Source organism: Musca autumnalis, unplaced genomic scaffold (assembly GCF_047663935.1).
Source record: "Musca autumnalis isolate F117 unplaced genomic scaffold, ASM4766393v1 scaffold_1, whole genome shotgun sequence".
Classification (NCBI taxonomy): domain Eukaryota; kingdom Metazoa; phylum Arthropoda; class Insecta; order Diptera; family Muscidae; genus Musca; species Musca autumnalis.
The window spans coordinates 110,530,320-110,547,414 of record NW_027411644.1 but is presented as its reverse complement, the minus strand read 5'-3'; the positions used below and the strand labels follow the sequence as shown (position 1 = coordinate 110,547,414).

At 31.3% G+C, this 17,095-nt stretch overlaps 1 protein-coding gene across 2 annotated transcripts in view; it reads right to left on the bottom strand.

Annotated features, from left to right (window-relative positions):
* LOC141404703 (maternal protein pumilio-like) overlaps window positions 1-17,095 on the bottom strand; it is a 551,168-nt gene that overhangs the window by 72,085 nt on the left and 461,988 nt on the right. Inside the window, exon 9 of one of the 2 annotated variants that reach the window (XM_073988330.1) lies at window positions 15,480-15,559. The exons of the other annotated variant lie outside the window; for it this stretch is intronic. Within the exon in view, the coding sequence (XP_073844431.1) occupies window positions 15,533-15,559 (27 nt within the window). The 3' untranslated portion in view covers window positions 15,480-15,532. Of the gene's footprint in view, window positions 1-15,479; window positions 15,560-17,095 lie in introns of those variants that run through there. 2 annotated transcript variants of the gene reach the window in all.

The following is a 17,095-nucleotide window of genomic DNA, read 5'->3' as shown; positions in this document are numbered from 1 at the left end:
CAGAGAACAAAATTGTTAAATTTCCGTTTAAACACACATTGCAAAATGTTATCACATTTGCTAGACGGCAGTCTATTGTCTTTGGCGTGGGCGTCAAAAGTATACCGTTTGCCGGCAAAGGGTTACTAAATAGACTATTAACTTTCGGCCCTATTTGAAAGGAAATTCACGTTATACATATATGACTGATTTATTTACTTCTCAATTTCTCATCTGCGTTTTCTAAATTCCCTTTCGCATAACCCTATTGAACACACACATGAAGAGAAAGTCTCTAGATGTATTTGTAAGCATGCATGAACGTATGTATGTATGTATGTTTCTGTAGACTTAATAAAATTAAAACAAATATTTGCATTTATCATATGAAAACCCACACCGAAAAAAACTGAATACGGACAGTGTGTGTGATGATTACAAAAAGAAAACTGAAGAAGAAACTGTTCTTCTTCGTGTAGTCATTCGTTGCTGGGTGTAAAGGATTGTTTGCATACTAAAGCGACAGGAATTGAGTTTCACTTTATATGAAAATACATGGCACAAAAAGAGGAGGGAATAGTTTATTCAGGGTTATTTTGAAACACAATACTGAATAGTGCTGACATGAAATAGAGAAGTTGCAGGACGAAATCGAAAGAAGAAAACAAAAAGGACTGCAAAAAGAACAGCTAAGGAAAAACTATTTTTAATTCACCATTCAGTGTGAATGAAGTAAAGCACAGTGGTGTGAAATTTAATAATAGTGGAGTTTTGTTTTTTTTAGGGTATATCAGGGATTTGAGCTTGGTATTACTTGAGATATTCCATTTAATTTCAGAGACCATTGTTGTTCATTATTTTCTGAAGAAAAATAATGGTTTATTTTTAAGAATATTTTTGAAGGTCCGTTCCTCAAAGCATTTTGTTAAGTTCTTGTTTCAAGAATATTTTGAGAAATAATTTTGTTTTTTTAATACACAATTTTAAAGAAAACATTTTATAAAGGCATAAATCGTAGAATTTTTTTTTAATATTTTGTTTTTTGGAGACATTTTCTAGTAATAATAGTAGAGTTTTTAAGAAAATTTGTAGAAGGCAATAACAGTGGAATATTTTTTTTAAGGACATGAATTATTTAAGAATGTTTTTCGAAAGGCGTGGATTTCGAAGGACGTGAATTTTTTTAAGAATATTTTTGAAGGACGTGATTTCTTAAGAAAATTTTTTGAAGGACGCTTTTTAAGAATATTTTTTAAAGCATTAATCTTGAATTTCTTAGCATTAGTTGATGTATAGTGGATTGTTAAAGAGCATTTTTAAAGCATTAATTCATTTATGCTAAATTTTGAATAATATTATTGGGAACATTCTTCGTGGATTTTTAAGAATATATTTTTAGGCATATATATAGGCACATAGGCATCGTATATTTTTTAAACTATTTTTAAAGCATTAATTAATGTATCGTAAAATTTTAAAACTATTTTTGGAATATTTTTAAGTATATTCTTGAGAAATACCGCCAATTTTTAGAATATTTGTTGAAGGCATTCGTAGATTTTTAAAAATATGTTTGACATAATCGTGGATTTTGGAAGACATTAATACTATTAACCAGAAGCAGATGGAAACAGATATGTTACTCTCTTTACCAATTCACACCATAACTGTTTGAAAGAGTAACAATAACAACCAACCAGTAACAGAAACTTCATTACACTCATCAATACTCACTGATTTTTGAAAAACATCAAAACTGATGCATTCAGTTGTATCAGTGCACGGCTTTAATTAATAGTCGATTTTTAAAAATCTTTTTGGAGACATTAATCGACGATTTTTAAAACTATTTTTAGAATATTTTTAAGAATATTTCTTGAGAAATACCTGCAATTTTTAGAATATTTGTTAAAGGCATTATTCGTAGATTTTCAAAAATATGTTTGATTTAATCGTGGATTTTCGAAGACATAAATCGTCGATTTTTTAAGAATCTTTTTGAAAACATTAATCGTCGATTTTTAAATATATCTTTGAAGCCATTAATAGCGAATTTTTAGAAATATTTTTAAATCATTAATCGTGGATTTTCAACATATTTTTGAAGCCAAATATCAAAATATTTTTGAAGGCTTCTTAAAAGTAGTGAAGCCATTAATGGTTGCTTTTTTAAGAATATTTTTTAAAGCATTAATCTTGGATTTTTAAAAATATTTTTTTAAGCATTAATTAATCGTGCATTTGTAATGATATTTATAATGCATTACTTAATCGTGGATTTTTAAAAATATTTTTTAAGCATTAATTAATTTATCTTAAATTTTTTAAACCAATAAATTTGTCGCGGACTTTAAATAATATCTTTTAAAGCATTAATTAATCGTGGCTTTTAATAATATTTTTTAAGCATTAGTTAATTGATCTTAAATTTTTTAAACAAATAAATTTTTCGCGGATTCTTAATAATATTTTTTAAAAATATTTTTTGAGGGCAGTAATCGTGAATATTAAAAATTATTTTTGAGGACATTAATTGTGGGTTTTTAAAAATATTTTTGAGGGCATAATCGCAAATTTTGAAAAGTATTCCCTTAAAGCGTTAATTAACCTCGGATTTTTAAAACTATTTTTGAGGGCATAATCGCGAATTTTAAAAAATAGTATTCTAAATCATTAATTAATAGTGGGTTTTAAAAATATTTTAAGGCATTAATTAGTCATGGATTTTTTTTTAAAAAAATTAAAGCAGTTAATGGTGGATTTTTTTAAAAACATTTTAAAGCAATAAATCGCCGATTTATTTTTTGAAAGCATTAAATCGTTGAAGAGACTAGTGTATTTTGAAAAATATTTTTGAATGCATTAATAGTGGATTTTGAAATATATTTTTTCGAAGGCATTAATCGTGGAAAACGTAATGACCCAGCAACAAAATCCTCACAAAATAATGGGGTTTTATAGTACTTTTTGGTAGTCGTAACTACTTACAAACCCCCTACAAACCCATTATTTTAACAAGCGCATGTCGCACTGAATAACTAGTTATTCTATGGCCACTACAAGCTAAAAAACATATGTTCTATTTTTAGAATATTTGAGGTGGAATTTGTTTTCAATTGCAACACATTTCATATTTTTATTATATTTCATTCCGCTGTCTGCTGGAGTAGATCATGCGAAGTTCTGATTTGTTGCCGAACACGCTACACATTAGCCCACGCGTACGAAGAGTTGTTTAAACGCTTACATGTGCTTGCCACCAACTGTTCTTTGTTTTTTATTTATTATTGTCTTTTTAGGACGAAGGCCATTTGTTTTGTTTAACAAAAAGAACCCGACCGACGGTGAGCGTTGAACACACAACCCTCTGATTTGTAGTCGGACACAAACGCTTTGTGCCACCGTATTCATAACTTAGTAAGGAGTAACATAAGTAGTTATTTTTGTTTACATTACTTTGTAATGGGTTACGTAATGGCTAAGGGATCCGAATTTTTGCTGGGGAGGAGCAACTTCGGGGATTTTTAAAAATATTCATGAGCAGCATGTGGAAAGGATGATGTGCAACTACGTTGATTTTTAAAAATGTTGATGAGCAACATCGTTGATTTTCAGAAATACTGATGAACTAGTCGTGGATTTTTAAAAATATCGATGAGCACCTTCGTGGATCTTTAAGAATGCTGATGAGCAGTATTTAAAAATACAGTATAGTCTCGATAATCCGGACACTCGTTAATCCGGACAACGCGGTAAATCCGGACACTAGAATTTTTTACATTGTAGACTCTGTAATCCGGACAACGCATATTTTTCTTACCTCGATAATCCGGACGTCAATATTTTTTTCCTATCTTGGGAAATAGATTCTTATTTATTTCATTGACGTTATATTCTTAACAATAGCAATTGGTGTATATATAAGAAAAATTAGGTTTTTCAAAGTTTTCAGTCAAAATCTCGACTTAATAGATATCCACTGTCAACTCAGTTATACAGTCAATATGGAATTAACTCTCTGAATCTGTCAAATAATTTTCCTATCGTTCAACCATTAATGACTGGCTATGACAAGCAACAGTATTAAAATCTTGGGTTGGGTAGCCTGGTTCCCTGAAAAATCGATGTTGAGAGGTCCTTTGCTCTAAAGGAATTAGTTCATTAGTGAGAAAGTCCCTTGGGGCATGTAATGCATTCCAAGGATATTTTACCTAGAAATGTTTAAATCTTTTAAAGCGTTAGGATTAGTAGGTTAGTGTTCATTGGGATTTATAGTTAAACGAGGTTGTTATGTAGGAATTTCAATAAATATATATGGTATTCCAAAAAAAAAAAACGCAAAATTTCATGTCAAAATTTCAGGGACTAAGGGGATGGAGGAAAGAAATATTTTTCTGGTTACATCGATACTACCATGGTTCCAATATCTAGTTCTGGTAGCAGAAAGTATTTTCGGGAAACCCATAAATTTTTGTCTATAACAGTCCATGTAGTGGTGTAGGGTATGACTACTTGTTTAAAATTATTACTCTACCTTAAAAACGTCAATTATGCTTTACCACCCAATTCTATTTGGTTTTTATTCTTTTAAATGTAGGTACATATTTCATACATTACATGAATGAATGAGTATAAATATATAATTGACAGTTCAGAAATTCGTATCACCGTTAACATTGCAGTATTAATTAACATTTTGGGAAATATTCGCCAGATTCGTCAATAAAACAAGGATACCAAAAAAAAGAGAAATAAAATAATCAGCAAATGTCAATTTTAAATTGAAATATAATATTTTGATGTTGCCTATCGTTCGCAAAGTACTAATTATCGCAAAAATGCTTAAAAACATAATACAATAGAAATAAACCAACATAAATATTAAAACATATATATAAATAGTTTATTTGTTGTTATAAATGTCAATCATGTACCTATATAAACAATACGCGTTAGGATTAATAGGTTGGTGTTCATTGGGATTTATAGCTAAACGAGGTTGTTGTGTAGGAATTTCAATAAATTTAAAATAAAGTAATATGGCCCCTTTTATTTTTTTCTTTGACATTCAAAAACATCGGTAACTAAAGCTGGGTACACATTGTTAGTTTTGAATGACACCTTTGTTGCTGCTTGCTAGTGTGGCCGCTCATTTTTGTCATTCATCATGCACAATATATTTTGTGGTTGCTGGCTGATTCGTCAGTTATCGATAATTGCAAAAAATCGTCATTCAAAACTGACAATGTGTACTGTACTTAAGGACTGTTTTTTGTTTGTTTTACATTCTCGTAATTATGCAACAAAAAAATAAAACAAATTTTTTAGTTTCTTCTACGAGATGAAGTCATTTCGTGATGTTAATAGAAATGGCTTAACATTCCCCACAATGAGATGAGTGCATTTGAATTCTGAAGTTCTATCACGAGTCATAAGAGGCTCAAGTCCAATGGACAAGGGAAATCAATATATGTATGTACATGGGCTGAGAATTTTAAATCATTAAAAAAAAAAACATGCATAAATATGCACCAGTTGTAGTAGAGAAGATTTAGATGACAAGAGTAATTCGTAAATGTCGCCTAAATTATGCTAGAGGATTATAAGACGTAAATTTGGTAGCCAGGGAAGTTGCTTCCGGTCTTAAAATGGTCGCAGCCCATTATATTTTCATAGAATGAATTAATTTACCTTATATGTCAGGTTATTATATAGCAAAAGTCCATTATTAATGATTTAAACGTACAAAGTTATATATTTTTGTTATAACTCGGTAATCCGGACAATTCGATAATCCGGACACCGCCGAAACATGTGGTGTCCGGATTATCGAGATTATACTGTATATCCTGGATTTTCAAAAACAGTGGTAAGCCACATCGTTGATTTTCAAAAATATTGATGAACAACGTCGTAGATCTTTAAGTACGTTGATGAACAACATAAGGTATTAATCATGGATTTTGAAAAATATTTTTGAAAGCATTAATTATGGAAAAAATATTTGCAACACCGTTGATTTTTGAAAATACTGATGAGCAACATCGTGGATTTTTAAAAATTTTGATTAGCTACATCATGGTTTTTATACCCTACACCACTATGTGGGGTGGGTATTATAAGTTGGTTTTGCCCAAAAAGTTTGTAACGCATCGAAATAATGGTCGTAGACCCATACTTATATATACCAAAATGATTGTCTCGACGAGCTGAGTCGATCTGGCCTTGTGTGTCTGTCCGTCCGTCTGTCCATCTAAACCTTGTAATCACGCTACAGGTCGCAATTTTGATCGGATCGTTACCAAATTGTGGGAGTTGATGAGGGTCCCGGAGGGGAAGAAGCCTATTGATTTTGGTGATGGTCGGATAATATTTAGGGGTCGGAATGGGCAAAAAACTTATTTGGAGGAAAGGTCAACTTTTTTCCAAAGGGAATATCTCAGCTTCCATAAGGGTATACCAAAAGAAAAACCTGCCGATGAAAGTAGAAAATATCACCTTTCTAACGATGTAAAGGAGGTTGTCGTAGGTGGTCAAACAGCAAAGATATCGCAATAGCCGCAAATAGAACCCAACTTTTAATTTTTGCGATTTTAGTTATAATGACGAATATCACAGCCTTGGTTGGCGACTATCCAAAAGCAAAGTTTGGCTATAAAAGTAAAAAATATCATCTTTACAATGATGCAAAGTAGGTTGGCGTAGGTGGCCAAATAACGGAGATATAGCAATAGTCGGTAATACATCCCATTTTTCATTTTTTTTTCGAAATCGCGCTACAGGTCACAAGTTTGATCGGCTCGTTACGAAATTTTGGGGGTTATTTGGGGTCCTACAGAGGAAGAAGCCTATTGATTTTGGTGATGGTCGGATAATATTCAGGGGTCGGAATGGGCAAAAAACTTATTTGGTGAAAAAGTCAACGTGTTATTTCAAAGCAAATATCTCCGCTTCTATAAGGGGTATATCAAAACCAAAACCTGCTAATGAAAGTAGAAAATATCACATTTGCAACGATGTAAAATAGGTTGTCGTAAGTGGTCAAACAACGAAGATATCGGAATAGCCGTTAATAGAACACAACTTTTAACTTTTGCAATTTTAATAATAATGACGAATACACAGCTTTGGTTGGGGACTTTCCAAAAGCAAAGTCTGGGTATAAAAGTAAAAAATCTCATCTTTAAAATGATGCAAAGTAGGTTGGCGTAGGTGACCATGAGATATCGCAATAGTCGGTAATACATCCCACTTTTTAATTTTTTTGTAATCACGCTACACGTCGCAATTTTGATTGGATCGATACGAAATTTTGGGTGTTAATGGGGGTCCCACAGAGGAAAAATCCTATTCATTTTGTTAATGGTCTGATATTATTCAGGGGTCGGATTTTTAAAAAAATTATTTGGAGAAAATACAAACTTTTTATTTCAAAGCGAATATCTCTCTTCTGTAAGAGGTATATCTAAAAAAGTCTGACTATGAAAGCAGAAAATCCCATCTTTACAATGATGTAAAGCAGGTTGTCGTAGGTGGCCAAATAACGGAGATATCGCAATAGTCGGTAATACATCCCATTTTTCCATTTTTTGTAATCACACTACAGGTCGGAATTTTGATCGGATCTTCACGAAATTTTAGGTATTGGTGGGGGTTTCAAGAGAAAGAAGCCAATTGATGGTTGGCGTACATCCCATTTTTCCATTTTTTTTTTTATTTGAGTTGTACTGGCGATGCACTTAAATGCGTTTCAATGAAATTGGCCTCTATTAATGAAGACATTCAGAGCAAAGGCGCTAAGCTATCCCAATTTTAGTATTTTGAATTTTACCAGTCAAAAGCTTATGCACAGGAGTAGTGGTGTAGGGTATCACATAGTCGGCCCCAACCCGACTATAGCCTTGGCTCACTTGTTTAAAAATGCAAATGGGCAAATTCGCGGATTTTTGCAAATTTTGAAGAGCAACTTCGAGGATTTTTAGAAATATTGATTAGCAACATCCTGGTGTTTTAAATGTTGAATGTTGATGAACAACATCGTGGATTTTCAAAAATATTGGCGAGCAAATCCAACTGGAGCCAAAATGTCGGAGTGTTTGCAATATTTTTACGCTTAGACTTACCCAGCAAAAGTACTCTTACAAAACCGCCTACTAACCCATTATTTTAACAAGGGCTTGTCGCGCGATAAATAAATAAATAATAAATAAATAAATAAATAAATAAATAAATAAATAAATAAATAAATAAATAAATAAATAAATAAATAAATAAATAAATAAATAAATAAATAAATAAATAAATAAATAAATAAATAAATAAATAAATAAATAAATAAATAAATAAATAAATAAATAAATAAATAAATAAATAAATAAATAAATAAATAAATAAATAAATAAATAAATAAATAAATAAATAAATAAATAAATAAATAAATAAATAAATAAATAAATAAATAAATAAATAAATAAATAAAATATTGACATCTCTTAGAATGTTGATAAGTAACATCGGGACTCTTAAGAATATTGATGACGGATTTTTGAAAATATCGTGGAAAAATATTTCAAGAATATTATTCGTTTATTTTATAATAATATTTCTAAGAATAGCTATCGCGGATTTTTTAAGAAAATTTTCTTGCCACCTATGAAATTTCTTTTTAAAATTACGGATCTGTTCATGGTATATTTAGGACCACCACTCATGTTCTTGTTTTTTGCTATAGTCACAGGCTGAGGGCATTTTTCGATTTCAGAAAAACAATCAAGGATCTTATTGAAGAAGATTCGGTGTAATAATAATACTGGAATATTTTGAGAGTATTTTTAAGAATCTTCGTAGTAATGTTTGCGGATTTTTTAAAGAAGCTTCAGGGCAATCTTTACGATTTTTTTAAGAATATTGTGTGCAGAATTTTCAATACGAATATTTTTTGAAGGATAATTATTTAAGCTTTTTTATAATATTATTTTTGGATAAGTTTTAAAAGAATCTTCCGTTAAAGAATCGATTTTTCAGATTTTTTAATTCTTAAAGTGTTAAGAGAAACAATCAAGGATTTTTTGAGAAATTCTTTGAAGAAGCTTTAGAACAATGTTCTCAGATTTTTTTGAAAAAGCTTCAGGACAATCTTTATCATTTTTTTTAAAGAATATTGTCTGAAGGATTTTCATGACGAGTGTTTTTTTTAATGGATTTTATTTAAAATAATCGAAGATTTTTTAAGATTATTTTTAGATATATTTTTCTAAAGGAACTTCGGATCAATAATCGATTTATCAGATTTTTTACTTCTTAACGGCTTCATAGAAGCAACCAAAGATTTTATTGAAAAATATTCATGGCAATAACGCTGGATTTTTTGAGAAACTCTCTGAAGAACAATGTTCACGGTTTTTTATATATATAATTGTTCCACAAACATCCCATACGGGGCAAGGGAGATTTCACTCATATCAGTAAGTGCACCCCGATTCATATTTGTTCAATGATATGGGACCTACTGTTTATCGCCGAGTCCGAACGGCGTGTCTTAAGACACCACTTTTAGAGAAGTTTTACATCGCTGAAATACTCAAGACATGTCGTCAAAATTACTGAGGGTTATTTTGCCACCGTTGAAAACTTTAAGCGTGCAAGGCGGCTGTGCATACCATTGCACCACGGTGGCACCCATTCACCGTTTTTATCGTTATGAATATTTTTAAGAATATTTTTTGAACGATTTTCAGAAATTACTATTTAATAGCATTATTACTTAAACTATTTGTCGATTTTTTAAGAATATTATTTTTGTGTGGTTTTGAACGCCATAGGAAATTTTTAAGGCTATGATATATATTAACCTAAATAGCTTAAGAAAGTGTAATAATTTTGGCATAATAATGTTTGGATTGCTACACTGTTCTCACTTTATGGCAAAAGTATATAAACTTTTTGGTTTGAGACATCAGCACATCTCTACTCTCATATGAGCTGATGATACTCTGTTATGTTAGTAGGTAGCAGTGGTATGTAAAGTGTAAAGTCATCGTTTTATAATCAAATTTTTTTGCATCTTTGAACAAACACAAGTGAACAAGTATGCATACATAGTAGTAAGATGAAGTAAACCCTTTTCCCCAACACAAATATAAAATTCAACAATTGTTAAGCTCTTGGAATTGTTCTATGGAAAAGGCAATGGAAGACACGGTACTAAGATGTACTATGTGATGGCTATCAATGTGGATTGATGACTATTGCTTAGGTGAAAACACCTTTAAATGTCGAAAATTATTTTAAATAGTTATTGCATAACTGTAAATGATGGCTTTTTTATATTGATTTTTTGAAAAGGAGAAAATGTGACTTATTGGAGACTTACTAGTCCACTATTAGTTCCGCTACTGTAAGAAGAATATAATTGAAGTTGCGGCTGCTAAAAAATGCATATGCAAAATTCAAATTGAAGCAGTTGATACGAAGATCGGACAATAATTGTCATTTCGTACGAATTTGCCATCCCATGTTTCATATGTATAAGCTATGCATATTAAAAGAAGCAGTGAGAATATCAAGTAAAGTCAAACTTTAAAATTTAACTGTGACTGCTTTTTGACAAACCATCGCAGAACGTGTCGAAGAACCTAAGGAATATGTTAACCATTCAAGAGGAAAGGAAAATATGTTTTCAGATTAAATTGACCAAAAACTTGTTAGAGAAGCAAAAAAAAAAAAACAAAGTTTAGTTAACAAATGTGTGTGTGTGTGTGAAGCAAAGAGCAGAGCATTGCTTATTCTAAGGCAAGAATGACAAGACAGCCAGCCCCATGTAGTTTGTCAACACCATATCCAAAGTCTGGTCACACTTTGTCGCCCGGAACTATATTATATTGACTCTTATTTTGATTAAATAAAGTTTAAAGTGTTGATAGTAAACACTTTTGACAAGTCAAAAAAAGGATAGGAGAAACATCTAAAGTTGTTTGTTTAAAAAGACAATTTTCTTCAAGGGAAAATTGTTGAGAAAAGGGGGAAAAAAGAATAAACTAATACAAACGAAGAGTAAGGATAACTATAATGTACAGAGAAAATATTGTCGTTAGGTTTATTTTGCTATTTGATAAAAACAATTTGTTTCGAAAACAAACAACCATTAAGGTTATTTTGTTTGTGATAGAAATCTTATTTTCCTCTGACTCCATTCCAAAATCCATGAAAAAGGGAATATTGAAAGTCAAGCTAATCAAGTCGAAAAAAGAAATAAATTCTCCAATATTGGTATGATGTGTTTGTTTACATTTCCAAGATTTTTGTTTTCTAAGTCAAATTATGGGAGCAAAAGAACATGCTGATTTTGCTTAGGGCAAGTAACCATATTATACTACCAATAATATTGTTTTTATTTCATACCCGAAACCCCCCTTTAGGCAAATAGAGGTAGAAATTTCATGTTGTCCAAGAAATTCTTAACGAACAACTTATCCAAAAAGACCTTTGGGTTATTAATTGATAGGCAATGTATTTACGTATCCTTCCAAGAATCACTTGTGATTTATTTCATGACTCCCCACACCCCAATGAAAAACATCCATTTAGGGGGTCCTTTATAATTAGCTTTAAAAGAGATTTTAAGAAAACCCTTATAATTATATATTGATATTTTGTGCTGAAATACTAATTAATTTTTAATAATGTTTACATAATTATAGGCATATTATAATACATGCGTCAACATGTGGCGCCTAAATGTAGGCACACATTTATGTGTGTGTTTAATAACAAAATCCTATAAATATTCCGCACAATAATAATAGTAGGAAATGGGGGTGGGTGGCCACATGAAGATGTCTTGCTAATAAATATTTCATAAAGGGTTTCAATATATATTCTGCGCAATTCTATGTGGTCTATCCCCAAGAAAATTCAGGGTCATTTCTATAATTTCACATGTAAATGCAATTAATTTGCTCTTGTAGATTTTGTTGGGCATACAAATTATATTTTTATTCAATTTTAATTACGTTGACATATAATTATATATGTGTGTCTAACTAAGTTCATTAAGTATTTGGGGCCTAATCTTAGGCTAATTATAAATCGTTCGATATATTTTCATAACTAGGGATAAAGTATCAATAAATAAATGAACGAAAAATTTTAGACATGAAGAATAACAAATAAATGATGTGCATTTTCCATATGTAGTGAGAAGGAAATTTTATAAAAAAAAGTTATTTGCAGTGGTCGGATAGTGTCTGCACGCCAAAGAATTATTGAATTTCTTAGCCTATTTTGTAAAAAAATCATTTGTTCATCTTGGTCTGTAGGAACGAAGAAAAGAATCGATGATAAAAGCACAGGACTTATGCTGGCATTATTGAAAGAAGTATTTTGAATTCGGACCAGCTAATGGGCCACACCAAAGTGGAAGGCCCAAACTCTAATGAAAAAAAAAATAACACCATAAAAGTAACAATTTCTAGACACTAAAATTTAACGAGGAAAAATCGAGTAAATGTATTGAATGTATTTCCATTAAGGTAATGAAAATGTTCATAGTAGTGATGAAACGATTTTATAGCATTAATGAAACCGTTCCATTGCAATAATCATAAAGTTGCATTACATTAATGAGTTGTACTTTATTACATTGTGTGTAATTTTACGTCGCACAATTTGTGTTCTGAAAGACAAGAGCTAAAACTTTGCCATCGAGAGCAAATTAAAATTCGTTGCGCTTTAGAAGGCATGAACCTGACAAAATATTTCCTTTCAACATCATGGCCTTAAGCCTTTGGGGGCAGATAACCGCGAAAGTGACACGTGTCTTCTTATTTTTGGTCTTCTATCACTCTGCGATGTCTGAATATGATTAAGTTTTTTTCGTGTCGCACATTATTACATTAATGAAAAAGTTTCATTCCATTAATGAACATATTCATAAATATTACTATGCTAACAACTTTACGTTGATACAAAATCAATTAATATATATATATATATATATTTTTTTTTTTTTGGAACAAACGTAAAATTTAATTTATTTAATTTTTTTCGTGTTGCTCATTGTTACTTTAATGAAAAAGTTTCATTCCCTTAATGAATATATTCGTAAATATTACACTAATGCAACATTAATGCAAATAACTTTACGTTGATTCAAAATCAATGACAAATTTCATGGATTAAACGTAAGATTTAATTTATTTTATGAAGCTGTCATTGTGATAATACCCGATTTGAATTCCAATCAAAATATGTATGATACCAAACGACAGTTTTTCACGTCTGCAAAGCTCAGGACTTATCTTGATCCCTATTTTATCCCAAGTGGACATTGACTTCTCGGTAGTTTCACCTGGGGAACGGCCTTTAACATCCGCTAAAAGATTTAAGCTGACTTGTACCGCGCGTTCACCCATGAAAACAATAAAAACTTGGTTGGAATTATGGTTAGTAACAAATCTAAAGTTGAGGACCCCGCAAACGTTTTAAGGATCACGAACTTCAAGTCTGCACTTGAAATGTCCGGTCTCCTTATAGAGTAGGTGTAGTTTACCCTCTGGCAGATGTTCGATCGATAGACACAACACGTAAGTTGGACATCGGTAAGCTGTAATCACAACAGATAGCCATAGCTTATTCCAATCAACTGGCCCAATTGTTTAATTAAAGCACTCCTCGTCCCGATAACATATCAGCACAGAGGCAAAATATTGCCCACTCCATGCAAACAGCCGCAAATACCATACCTTCAACAAGGAACCTATGGTATAACCAGGAGTGTCGTGCGGCTATCGAAGATAGAATGCGGCATATTGGGCTACTCTACAGCTGTAGTGCGTGAGAGAGCTATCGGGAGAAAAGGATTGAGGAGAAACGACTTTTCCGCAAAGAGATTTACAGGAGCCAGAATGAAGTCCGAAAATTCGTCCAAAGAGTGAAACATCAAACTGATGGCTTTGGTACCGACACATCTTCCTCTAGATATCAGAATGGTAATGTAGTAGCTGATGCAGATAGCAGGAACGAAAATAGAAATTCATTTGGGGGGTCCACTAAAACAAAGATGACATTTTTGAAGAAGAATGCTAAAAAATTGTATGAAAAAATGTCCGTGCTCAGGACATGGAAAGAACATTTTTCCAAACTGTTTTGGTATCCAATACTATCGAAGACGACGAAGATACCACATATCCAATCTCAGAAGATGATATCGAATGTATACCGCTCGGCCAAGATGATGTAAAGACAGCAATAAACCGACTGAAGAATAATAAGGTAGCAGTAGGCGATGGCATACTAGCCAAGCTGTTCAAATACGGAGACGGCACGCTGGTAAGGTGTATGCATCAGCTAGTTAGCACCATACGGCCGGAAGAACAGGAAACGAACGTATTTATTGAGCTTCCTTTTGCTTAGCTACTACTTTTGAGAAGCAATATATCATCAGATGCTTGCAATAGCAATATTAAATATATTAAAGTATTAGTAATATATATACAAAAGCTTTAAAAGTGTTACTATTGCAATATAAAGGACTTCGACGAATAATTACTGAAATTGGGATTGCTTCAGTCTCCCCTCTGATGCTGAAAGCGTTCCGATGAAGCATCAGAAATATAATGTTGTGGAAATTGCTACAACAAACCCTATCAGGAATAATGAATTATTGAATCTGTTACAATAAACCAAATCCGGGTTAATTGGTTGTTGGATATGCTAAACTGTATGAGGATGATGGGTTGTTAAATTTGGGCAGGTATAAGGTTTTTGAATCTGCTAAAACTACAATGATGGTATGAAGATGGCGTTGAAGTAGATTTATTGGATGTTCAAACCAAACTTTCTTCGGAACCTCCCTGGAGTAAAACTGCATTATGCATTTTGTAGACACTGCTGATGCACTATTGCAGGAATGAACTATCGTGTTACATGGCCACTGAGTTGGGCGTCAGTGAAAGAAACAAGACTATTGCAATATTGTATACATGATTTACTTACTCTCTGTATGTGTTCAAAATAGTTCAAATTGCTCTACAGAAAAGGAACAAATTTTTTTGAGTTTCGTACTGCTTAGCTACTACGTCTGAAAAGCGAGATCTCATCTAGTAGGGCGTAATATGTCTTAATAGTAGTTTACAATGTTTGTAGAAAGCCTATTTGTGAGGTAATGAAGCTGTAATTTTAGAATATTTCACTCATCCCATAAAAAGAATAATTACAAATTACCTTACTAAACCATTATTTTAATCACGGCACATCGCCAGAAATAAGTTGTCATTTTCTGGCTACTAAAAGATATCATACATGTTATGTCATTGCTTATAGACGATAATAAACTATTTTGAGTATATTTCGTCAAAAAAAAAAAACTTATTACAAATTTCCGACTGGTTATTTTAAGACATTTTCATATATTTAACTCGCTTTTGTTCCATTGGGTTCATCAAAATGGTGCCGCGATCTATTTCTTGCTACATCGTGATATCGGACAATATTTTAATTACTTTTTTGCTTGCAAATACATATATATTTTAAAATGAAATTTTCTTACCAAAAATTAATTTCGTTTTTCAGTCGGACATACCTGAAAATAAAATAAAAATATTTATCATTAAATCTTTATAACAAATGTTAAAAATTGAAAATTATCCCAAAAGATATTTTATTATTTTCCAGAAAATATTTCTCGCTACAACACCTATTAATATTAAACAATGCAAATGGTGAATAATGCTTTCCTAAAAGTATGCAACATATTACACATACAATGCCCCTAAAAATATGCACCACACACGACATTCTATGTGGTATATGAGCGATTCATCTTACAAGTTTTTGTCATTTGGCTACACAAGTATTTGGCATATTGCAAAAGACATGTGGTTTTACAGCTAACCGTTTTTGCGGTTTAGGAAAAGTTTAGTGAACACTGCCTAAGATGGAATTTCTGGTTATAACCTAAGTGTAAAGAGGTAAAACTGAAATAAAGATTTGTTGTTGACAAAATGAACTATTAGTGCGACAAACATAAATATGGCGGTTTTGACACATTTATGACCATAATATGTATACTCATCAGAAGTATATGGGTAATGGAATGTTATGAATGTGTTCCCGTACACAAAAACTTGCAAACTTTTTTAAAAGACTGTTAGTCCATAAAGAATTTTTTAAAGAATATTTTTTTTAAAGACTGTTAGTCTTTAAAACTTGGATTTTTAAAGAATATTTTTTAAAAGACTGTTAGTCCTTAAAACGTGGATTTTTTAAAGAATATTTTTTGAGGGACTATTTGTCCATAAAACGTGGATTTTTAAAGAATATTTTTTTTCTGAGACTATTAGCCCTTAAAACGTGAATTTTTAAAGAATATTTTTTCAGGGACTATTTGTCCTTAAAACGTGGATTTTTCAAAGAATATTTTTTTCTGGGACTATTAGTCCTTAAAACGTGAATTTTTAAAGAATACTTTTTCTGGGACTATTAGTCCTTAAAACGTGAATTTCTAAAGAATATTTTTCAGGGACTATTTGTCCTTAAAACATGGATTTTTCAAAGACTATTTTTTGAGGGACTATTAGTCCATAAAACGTGGATTTTTTAAAGAATATTTGTTGAAGGACCATTAGGACTTAAAACGTGAATTTCTTAAAGAATGTTTTTTAAGGGACCAGTAGTCCTTAAAACGTGAATTTTTAAAGAATATTTTTTGAGGGGCCAGCAGCCCTTAAAATGTGGATTTTTTAAAGAATATTTCTTCAATATTTCTTTAAAACGTGAATTTTGTAAGAAAATTTTTTAAGGATATTTTTTTGAGGGACTATTAGTCCTTAAAACTTAGATTTTTTAAAGAATATTTGTTGAAGGACCATTAGTCCATAAAACGTGGATTTTAAAGAACATTTTTTGAGGGACCAGTAGTCCTTAAAACGTGAATTTTTAAAGAATATTTTTTGAGGGACCAGCAGTCCTTCAAAATGTGTATTTTTTAAAGAATATTTTTTGAGGGACTATTAGTCCTTAAAACGTGGATTTTTTCAAGACTACTTTTTGAGGGACTATTAGTCCCTAAAACTTAGATTTTTTAAAGAATATTTTTGAAGGACTATTAGTCCTTAAA